The 10543-nt window shown below is 39.1% G+C and overlaps 1 protein-coding gene across 2 annotated transcripts; it reads left to right on the forward strand.

Moving 5' to 3' along the window:
- Window positions 1-2560: 2560 nt before the first annotated feature.
- On the forward strand, window positions 2561-10075 carry tac1 (tachykinin precursor 1). 2 transcript variants are annotated; one of them, XM_088326002.1, is made up of 5 exons: window positions 2562-2914; window positions 5789-5891; window positions 5961-5984; window positions 6871-6927; window positions 9918-10075. In XM_088326002.1, exons 1-5 carry the CDS (start codon window positions 2798-2800, stop codon window positions 9962-9964), a joined length of 348 nt encoding a protein of 115 aa, XP_088182128.1. In that variant the 5' UTR covers window positions 2562-2797; the 3' UTR covers window positions 9965-10075. The 2 variants fall into 2 exon arrangements, with proteins under 2 accessions (XP_088182129.1, XP_088182128.1); XM_088326003.1 differs by lacking the exon at window positions 5961-5984 and having other exon boundaries at window positions 2561-2914.
- The last annotated feature ends 468 nt before the right edge of the window (window positions 10076-10543 follow it).

Genomic DNA, 10543 nt, shown 5'->3' on the forward strand with positions numbered 1-10543 from the left:
TGGACCTACCCCCTCTGACGGCATAATTATATAATGTGTATGTTTATATATATATATATATATATATATAAAGCTTGTTCATGCAAATTGAAATGTTGTGTTTAATTAAAAGCCAGATGAGTGTGCCGCACTTACCAAGGATGACACATTCGCATTTTCTGAGTACATTTGTAAATAACACAAAACTATTGTTAATGGAATAAAGCCACTTGAGCAAATGTTGCACTTGATGAACTCTGCCCACTTTTCGTCGAGATTCTTGTTTTGTTTTGATGTGAACATCCATTCATTCTGAACACAATACATCATTTTTTATTCAAATGAGCGTCTGTTATCGTAATTGGACCTCGGTCTTAGTATCTGGGATGTCCAAGCTATATTTTCTTTGCGTGCCAGGAACAGAAATTTTAAAAAGTATTTCCTTTTAGTCCGGAAAATACCGTATTTGGGTGACTCTTTGTCCTTTTGGGCTCGCTGCTGATCGAGTATTTTCCTTCTTGTTATGAAGTCACAAAAATGAGAAATACCCAAGTCAGCAATCGGCAACCCAAGATGTCCAAAGAGCCGGTACAAACTCAAAATAAAATAAAATCACTCTAGAATCAAGCAAAAGGGGGCTTCTTACATTAAAGTTAGGCTTTTAATATTACAGATGTATTCAAAGTAATGTAAAGCAATGGAAAATATTAAAAATGTTTTTATCAAAAAAATTTATATATATTGTTAATAGGAGGTTGAGTGCTTGCCTTGGGAGCGAGAGGTCACGGGTTCTATTCCCTGCTCCTCCGAATTAAATGTGGAAGTGTCTTTGGGCAAAACACTGAACTCCTAAGGCCACCAATATGCAGGTAGGAACCTTTCATGGCAGACTCCGCTATCGGTGTGTGAGTGTGTGTGTGTGAATGAGTAAGTGTGAAGCACATTGTGAAGCAATTTGGGTGGTCCTCAGTGACTTGAAAAGGACTATAGAAATGCAGAACATTTACCATTTACATTTGACTTCAAATCGTCTTTCAGGACACCCGAGATTGCTGTACACGTGATATCGAACAAGCAAGTCATAAATACCAAATCAAAACAAAGTTAACAAAGAACGGCAGTATGTGAAGCAGGTCATTATGAATAGAAAAATAAGAAGAGGTGGGTTTTGAGTCCGGATTGGAAGGTGGACATGGTGGTGGAATTTCCGGAGTTCAGGTGGTAATGAGTTCCAGAGGTGGGGGGCAGAGCGGCTGAAAGCTCTGCTCCCCATGGAGCTGGGACAGGCAGCGGGATGGAGGAAGATCTGAAGGTGCAGGTGGGCGTAGCAATGAGAATCTTTTGTCATCTTTGTTCTCTACAGAAAACTATTGTAAAAATGTATTAATCTATTTCCCTTCCCCATACTTTTCTGAAAAAGCTTGGAGGAACCACTTTTCCAGTGCTAAAGACCCACATATATCTCTAGAGCTGCAGGTTGCTGACCCCAGTATCGCTGCTTTCTCGAAGTTCAGCAGTCCTCAGTCAAAATCAAAAGAATAATGTAATTCCTACTGCAACCTTCATGCGGAGCTCTACGATGAATCCAATCCGTTATGGATTTCTGGTCTTGGGTAGCTTGCCACCCAAATCACCCAGATTTCCAATCGTCCAAGTTGACTGGGATGATTTATTGTCCTGTTTGTTTGCCCTGAAATCATAGGAAGTCTCAAAGGCCTGCGCACACAATAAACACCGTGAAATCTACGTCATAACAGAATGTTCGCTTGACCCCTTCCTGTGGTCAACATCATTCATAAGCTGTAGAATGTCTAGATGTTTTATGTCTAGATTTAAACACTTCCACTGAGGAGCCCATCCCAGCCATCTTGGAGCAATGGGCAGGGGACATCCTGAACTGGTTGCCAGCCAGTCACAGGGCACACAGAGACAGACAACTCACTCACTCATTCACACATAGGGACAATTGGGACCGGCCAATTAACCTGACATGCATGTTTTTGGAAAGTGGGGGGAAACTGGAGGATACCCACGCAGGCACAGGGAAAACGTGCAAGGTTGGTATAACTGGGTTTAATCCCATGACCTCAGAACTGAGCCGGGGACGTGCCAAGCACTAAGCCGCTGTGCTGCCCCAAGGCACTGTCGTAAGTTTCTAAAAGTGTTTATATGATGTATAAGCAATCATATTCTGTAATAGTTCAGACGTATGTAAAGTTGTTGCACTTTATTTTCGTGAACTTATCGGCACATGGTCTTAACGCATTGTCATGTACTTTTGCAGTTTTCAACCTCTGAAGAAGGCAATTAAACACTCAATATCACGTCCACTGCAGTAACATTCCATTTTTGGTGGTTTAGCTCGGAGTCATAAAAATAACACTCCAACACTCATAACCTCTTGCACTAAATAACGTGTTACTCTGATGACGTCAAAATTCCGAAAAATAATGAGAATATATCGATGAAATAATGACTGCTGTCAAAGCCATGTACTGTTTCCTCCCATTTTGCCCGCTTTCCCATTTGGGATTACCTTCAAGGATCTTGCCTCACGACTAAAGCCAGCACGTGACTTCTCGGAGGCTTTAAAAGCTCCGCGTGGCCAAAAATGTGCGCGAAAGGGGCAAAAGCAAGCAGGAAAGAGAATCGAATCGAATCGAATTGATAGCATCCAAGATTTTCTGATCGGAGCGCTGCAAAAGTGCCAAAAAGAAGATTAGCATGGAGCACTAAAGCACGCGCTGCACTCACAACGCGCATCTTTGCTCCTTTTAATCGCAATAATTCCTCTGTTCTATCAAGGCGATCGTGCATCATGACTTGGCGTCTTTTCTCACTTTTGATGCTTTTGATTGCTGCGACGCAAGTTTGGGCGCAGGAAAAGCAAGTGCAAGAAATGGAAGATTATTGGATGGACGGCGACCGCATTCAGGTAAACTCTTGGTCCGCAAATCCATTTCCAGTTTCTTGTACGAAATTCGGAAGCGAATTATTGGGGAGGCTTTTTAATCGTTTTATTGTTCTGTCGGCCCCTATACAAATATACTGTATCATAAACAGAGCAAATTGTTCTCATTGTTAAGCCAAAATAACGCAGTTCTTATTTTCTCACAGCAGACTAAAAAAGGTCATTTATTACGGGTTTATTTATTGACCAAATAACACAAACACGTCTTTCAGCATCGTTCTTATTATTATCAGACTGGAGACAAAATGGGAAAAACAAGTTTTTTTTCTAAAGATATCCTGTCTCCACATAAAAATTGTTATAAAAGTTTAAAATAATCAAAAACTTAAAAGATGCCAGGTATGATACATATATAATGGAAACATTGATATTTAAAAAAAAAAAAACATCGGAATATCATTACCAAGTGCATTAGTAATTATACGTCGAATGAGCATGACTTCAAGGACACAAAATTACTTCATTAATTAATTTCTGTTGTTTCAATCATTTATAAATACTTAGCTATAGTCTTCGTGAGGACCTAATAGATAGGTATACATTGAGAATCAGTTCTGGTATATGGACATTTCTGTATTATTATTATTAGCTTTAAACATATTGTATGTCGTTTTTAAAAAAAGGGAAAAAAATGTGTAACAAAAAAGAAATAACTGGAGTTTGCAAAGACTGGAATGTGTCACGTTCGACCAGCCGTAAATTCCCCTTTCCTATCAATGCAACATCAGGTACATTTAAAAAAATATATATTTTCTCAATAATTTAAAAAAAAAAATAAAAAATCCCCTTAGAGAGTGAAATCTTCCCTCCCACCCAAAAAAATTGGAAATACAGTCGGAGAACTAAATCAGAACCTAATAACAACCCACTAAAGTATATTTTTTTTCTACAAAAAAGCAGACTTTCTTTCCCTTCTAAGTGATTGCAATACATTTCCGTCTATTAAGGAAAACGTTTTTGCTTGTCTGCCTTGATACGGATTGCACGCCTTCCCTTTGACTTTGTAAAATGGAGCCGTGCCAAGATAAGACCATTCTTCTAATGAGTTAAACAATAAATCGTTGCCAGATTTTTCAGCCTTCATGCACAAACAAAAACACTGTTCTGTGTATTTTAGGAATATCACATATTTCTCTCTACTGTCATTCAAAATATTCATCACTGTAAATTCTAGACCACTGTTTGTAGAAGTCGATACTCATAAAGTACGCGAGAGTGTCTAAACCAAATTCAATTTACCAGACTGACTAAAATTCAGAAACCTGTACCATAACAACAGCAAGTACACTTGTGCCATGTGACTGATCTTAAGCTCTCCTATCCCTAGCGCACAGCAATGTGATAAAGAAAGAACCAAGTATTGCTACTCCTACTAAAAAAATTATTAGGCATGCCAACGCTAATTACTAAGGAGTGGCACACTGTTCTGATCTTAGTGGTATGAGGCTCCGTAGCAGGAGGCAGGAACTCCATGCGGAGGTTCTCAGAACAAAAATCAGGACCAGAGTAGCGATTAAATAAGTGGGCACGAAGCACCTCACAAAATGTCCGAACAAGAAACAAAAATCAAACTACAACTGGCGATTGAAAATGGAAATGAAAAATGTCTCAAGCGGTAACATAAACATACAGAAATGGCGGCATCAACATCAAAACGTTTCAAGTTTTGGAGCGTTTTAGCCTGAAAATGAGCAATTAAATGACAACTTACAAAGTTGCAAAGCAGAACTAGCGTATTGCGCGGTAGCTCGGTGACGCCTCGACATTTAAAGAGCTCGTCGGACAGTTGAACGAAACAGAGTCTGACTCGCCTCGGTAAGGTTCAAGCCAACATGGGTTTGATGACATGCACTGTACATTTTATACACGTATATTTGACTATAAAAAAAGAGTTTGAGCGTTAAGCAAATGTATTTGAAATTACAAGCGTGCTGTTCAAAGAACAAAAATCATTTGTTAAAAAGGTTGGATTTCAAACTGTTGAGCATGGATTAAGTACTTTTGTTACAGACTTTGCAGTTGACCACTGAATGCACATCATATTTGTTGTGTTGACTGTTCCGCTGCTGTCAATGAACCTATTCTTGGTTTACAGGGATACAAAATGTTGACTTGATCTAAATGTATTGCTTATATATGAAAATGTACAGAGGTTAATTTATGTATATAGGTCTCCACTGACTGAGCACAGTGTCTAGTTGGTTTTAGATTTTTATTTCATTTTGTTCTAATCGGTGTATATTCGATAAAATAAGTATTTTTTTATTGTACCCATCTTTCTTGTTTATTATCATTTGCCACATTATTAAATCAAGCTCCATGCTAAATTCAAGAAAAGAAAATCCAATTAATCAACTTATCGTTTCAACCGTCAATGATTAATATAGTTGTTAGCAATACTTGGTCTCCTCTCTATCATTTTATCATGCAAAGGATGGGAGAGCTGAAGATCATCGCACGTCTACAGGCTGTTGTGATTGTACAGGCTTCTGAATTTTAGTCAGTGCCGTGCTTTGAGTTTATTTTCGAGAATGTTTTTCTTGCACTCCTGCGTTTTTGTTAATGGCAAATTGATTCCTATTGACTGCTGCTCTAGTTGAGATTCAAAAGTGGAAAAACCGTCTTTAAGCGAGAGTCTTAACAGGGGCACAATGGGTTACTTTTCTTTACTTGACATTTCCCCGCTGATTTGTCAAAATGTAAGAAATGGACATGAAGGAGTTCCTTTTTACAAGCCGCATGGCCTAAACAAAGTCAAAATTGAGTTTTGCTCTGCGGCTTGTAATCAGGTGCATTCCGTGGTCCAGAATTGACGTGAATTTCTCACTTTCTCTGCAGGACAACTGGTGGTCCAGTGACCCCTTGAGAGAAATCCTTTTGAGGAATACACGAAAACCAAGACCACATCAGTTCATTGGTCTGATGGGAAAACGCTCAATGGGTAACTGTTCTCAAGCACACAGTCTCGAATCTTGTCCGTAATTTAACATTTGCCCTTTTCCCAACAAAGCAAAGTCAGAAATCCCACGAAAAAGTAAGTAATGGACAAAAAACACACACAAAATAAAGGCTTTTGAACATTTCAATGAGAGGGCTGTGCGAAATGGCCCCAAAAATAAATGTATTACTATTTAAAGAATTCGAAGCAATAAAGTGCAGCAAACACGTAGTACAGTAATCCCTTGCTGTATCGCCATTGACATTTTGCTCTTTCGCTACTTGATGGAGTTTTATGGTGTATTGTTTTTTGCATTATGATTGGCTATACTGCTGCCCCGCCCCTTTCCCACCTGCACATCCATAACTTGTAACAACCTGTCAAACTTAGATTACCTTCGCACGCACACATTTCGAGTTTGTCTAAAAGCCACCATGTCCACAAAACACCGCAAAAGGCAGAGGCAGAGGATTTCTATCGCCAACACACCTGGACTTTTTCATCTGCTAAACTTGCTCTGGAGCCACATGCGGTTATTTGGTGCTACCTTGTGGCTCCCTGGCACTTTTTCGAAACTCTTTGTTAATGAAAAAAACATATTGCTAACGTTTTCTAATAATTTAAGATGGAAACAGTACGTGTCTTTTTTTTTTTATAAGGCTTTAGATTTTTTTGCAGGTTGAGGTTGAGGTTTGTTCAAAAAATAGATTTTGGGGGAAGGTAAAGTTTTTCATAACGTCCAAATGATGGGAACAACATATCATTTGATGTAAAGTGCAAGATTTTTTAAATTGTAATTCAACAGTATATAAGTTATTTGATTAAAAAAAAAAAGGTTTACAAAATACGGTACTTTTATTAATTTATTATTTGTAAACAAATACTTGAGCCTGTAAATGGGTTTGGTTCTTTGGTTTTAATGTATCAATTGTATATTGAATTTCCTCATTGTGTTTTCAAATTTTTTTACTTTTTTTGACAGGGCATAAAGTCAACTCTTTTGTGGGGCTGATGGGGAAAAGAAGCCAAGAGGAGCCAGGTCATCTAATTACTTATACACATTGAAGCACATTGTGTCCTTTTTGGACAACAAAAGAAAAAAAATGAGGTTCAGACATGCACGTCAAATACAGTGGCTTGCGAAACTATTTGGCCCCCTTGAACTTTGTGACCTTTTGCCAAATTTCAGACTTCAAACATAAAGATATAAAACTGTATTTTCTTGTGAAGCATCAACAACAAGTGGGACACAATCATGAAGTGGAACACACTTCATTGGATATTTTAAAATTTTCTAATAAATAAAAATCTAAAAAGTGGGTGTGCAATATTATTCAGCCCTGTTGAGTTAATACTTTGTAGCGCCACCTTTTGCTGCGATTACAGCTGCAAGTCGCTTGGGGTATGTCTCTATCAGTTTTGCACATCGAGAAACTGATATTTTTGCCCATTCCTCCTTGCAAAACAGCTCGAGCTCAGTGAGGTTGGATGGAAAGCGTTTGTGAACAGCAGTTTTCAGTTTTTTCCACAAATTCTCAATTGGATTGAGGTCTGGACTTTGACTTGGTCATTCTAAAATGTTTTTGGTGAACCATTCCATTGTTGCTTTTGCTTTATGTTTTGGATCATTGTCTTGTTGGAAGACAAATCTCTGTCCCAGTCTCAGGTCTTTTGCGGACTCCATCAGGTTTTCTCCCAGAATGGTCCTGTATTATGCTCCATCCATCTTCCCATCAATTTTAACCATTTTCCCTGTCCCTGCTGAAGAAAAGCAGGCCCAAACTATGATGCTGCCACCACCACGTTTGACTGTAGGGATGGTGTGTTGAGGGTGATGAGCTGTGCTGCTTTTAGGACAAACATAACGTCTTGCATTGTTGCCAAAAACTTTCGTTTTGGTCTCATCTGACCAGAGCACCTTTTTCCACATGTTTGGTGTGTCTCCCAGGTGGCTTGTGGCAAACTTTAAACAACCCTTTTTATGGATATCTTCAAGAAATGGCTTCCTTCTTGCCACTCTTCCATAAGGGCCGGATTTGTGCAGTATACGACTGATTGTTGTCCTATGGAAAGATTCTCCCACCTCAGCTGTAGACCTCTGCAGTTCATCCAGAGTTATCATAGGCCTCTTAGCTGCATCTCTGATCAGTTTTCTCCTTGTATGAGCTGAAAGTTTAGGGGGACGGCCCAATCTTGGTAGATTTGCAGTGGTCTGATCCTACCATTTCAATATTATTGCTTGCACAGTGCTCCTTGGGATGTTTAAAGCTTAGGAAATCTTTTTATACCCAAATCCAGCTTTAAACTTCTCCACAACAGTATCTCGGACCTGCCTTGTCTGTTCCTCGTTCTTCATGATGCTTTCTGTGCTTTAAACAGACCTCTGAGACTATCACAGTGCAGGTGCATTTATACAGAGACTTGATTACACACAGGTGTATTCCATTTATCATTGTTAGTCATTTAGATCAACATTGAATCATTCAGAGATCCTCAGTGAACTTATGGACAGAGTTTACTGCACTAAAAGTAAAGGTGCTTAATATTTTTGCACACCCATCTCATCTCATTAGCCGTACCGCTTATCCTCATTAGGGTCGTGGGGGGGTTGGAGCCCATCCCAGCCATCTCCGGGCAGTGGGCAGGGGACACCCTGAACTGGTTGCCAGCCAATCGTAGGGCACACAGGGACAGACAACTCATTCGCTCATTCACACCAATGGACAATTTGGACCGGCCAATTCACCTGAAATGCATGTTTTTGGAACGTGGGAGGAAACCGGAGTGCCCGGAGGAAACCCATGCAAGCACGGGGAGAACATACAAACTCCGCACAGGAAGTCTGGAGCTGGATTTGAACCCACGACAGGTTCCCATGACATGAACTGTGCCGCACAAGTGCTAACCACTGCGCCGCCGTGCTGCTTTTTTGCACACCCACTTTTTCGTTTTTTATTTGTTAAAAAAGTTAAAATATCCAATAAAGTGTGTTCCCCTCCATGATTGTGTCCAACTTATTGTTGATTCTTTACAGTTTTATACATTTATGTTTGAAGTCTGAAATGTCACAAAGTTCAAGGGGGCCAAATAGTTTCGCAAGCCGCTGTATATAATGCATCCAATGATATATGAAAGTATTGTTTTAAAATCCTATATCATATCATTTAAACTGAATTCTTATTTCTTGACCGACAAGTATTAAAAAATGCGTATTTGATAGTTCATGTATTTTTGCCTATTCTTTGGATCAATATTGGGTTGTTTTTTTTACTCCTATACATAATTGTGGTTTCTTTTATTATTTGTAGGTTGAGAAATGAGCTAAAATGTTTTTTTAATGAAATTAACAGACTGCAATCATGAACAGTATAAAAAACGAATACAAATATTTCTATTGGAACTGTTTCAGGACAAAAATCCAAGAGAGTCAAAAAATCAGCAATGTAACAAAATTCAAATACTGTATAACAATGTCATCCAGAACAGTAAAAATCCTTCCATTGCACAATGTTTTGAAAATAGTCTGTAATGCAAATGAAGTATCAATTTTCTCTCATTGGCTCCTTTGTCATATTGCTATACAGGGTTTTGTTCAGGAACAGTTATTTCTTAACATTTTGGTTGCAGCTCGTTGCTCTCTGCAGGGTGATCATTTTTGTGAGTTTGTATAAATTTGTGGTGTCGCCACAGTAACAGACCACTTCACTACACAAATACACAAGGCGATGTACTTTTCTGTAGTTTGCACAGTGACGCACTTCCTGTTTTTGCCTGGCGGGATGCAGCAGCAGGCCAGGCAAGGAAAGGTGTTGCACGTTTAAAGTCAGTGGCCAAGGGTGAGAGAGAGAAGGGCTGCGCTATCTACATAGATAGGCAGCGCTTTGAGGGAATTGATGGAGGAACAAAGTATCGTTGCAAGGACAATAGTATCGATAATTAGGTGGATCTGCCCACCCCAGTCCTGTTAAATCAACATTTTGTGTTTAACAAGCTTGCGTATTGAGTATCTTTTTTGATTTTGTCTTGCAGACTCATACGAATGGAGCGCAGTTCAGACCTACGACAAGCGACGCTAAAAATGAGAATCCCCCAGCTTCCTCTTTCTCATCTTTGGGCTTTGTGAAAGGAGACCTCCTTCCTTCTTTTATTTTCAATGTTTGTCCAATAAATTCAATTCAATTTGAAAACTTTAGTGTGTGGTTCATTTAAAATTGTGTAAGACAGTCCTGACCTCCAAACTAACTTCTAGAATAAAACACATCATCTGAGACGAGATACATCAACTTCAATTCTTGAGGAGTGTGAATAGCTGATAATGTGAATAAGTCCTGGCCCAGCTTCTCAACACCTTTTTTTTAGGTTTGATCCAATAAATGTTGGGATGAATTAGGGCATTTTGAAATAAAAGGTATTCCAAGAGCAAATTTTATTTTCAATGAGGCACAGAACATGTTGTGTCCCTCCCTGCTAGAATTGCAAATACGTTGCAAAATATTTGGACGCAAAGTTGTCTTGTGTTCCTTTAATGACGTCACAGCTCCCCAGCAAACACTTTCAAAATATTGCGGTGATCGTGCATTTCCCCAAATATGTCCATTTAGCTTGACGTTGCCACGCCTCTTTATCCTGGCTTGGCAAACGTGCAACAGATTCGA

This window comes from Urocampus carinirostris, chromosome 2, assembly GCF_059441175.1.
Source record: "Urocampus carinirostris isolate Australia breed hairy pipefish chromosome 2, RoL_Ucar_1.0, whole genome shotgun sequence".
NCBI lineage: Eukaryota > Metazoa > Chordata > Actinopteri > Syngnathiformes > Syngnathidae > Urocampus > Urocampus carinirostris.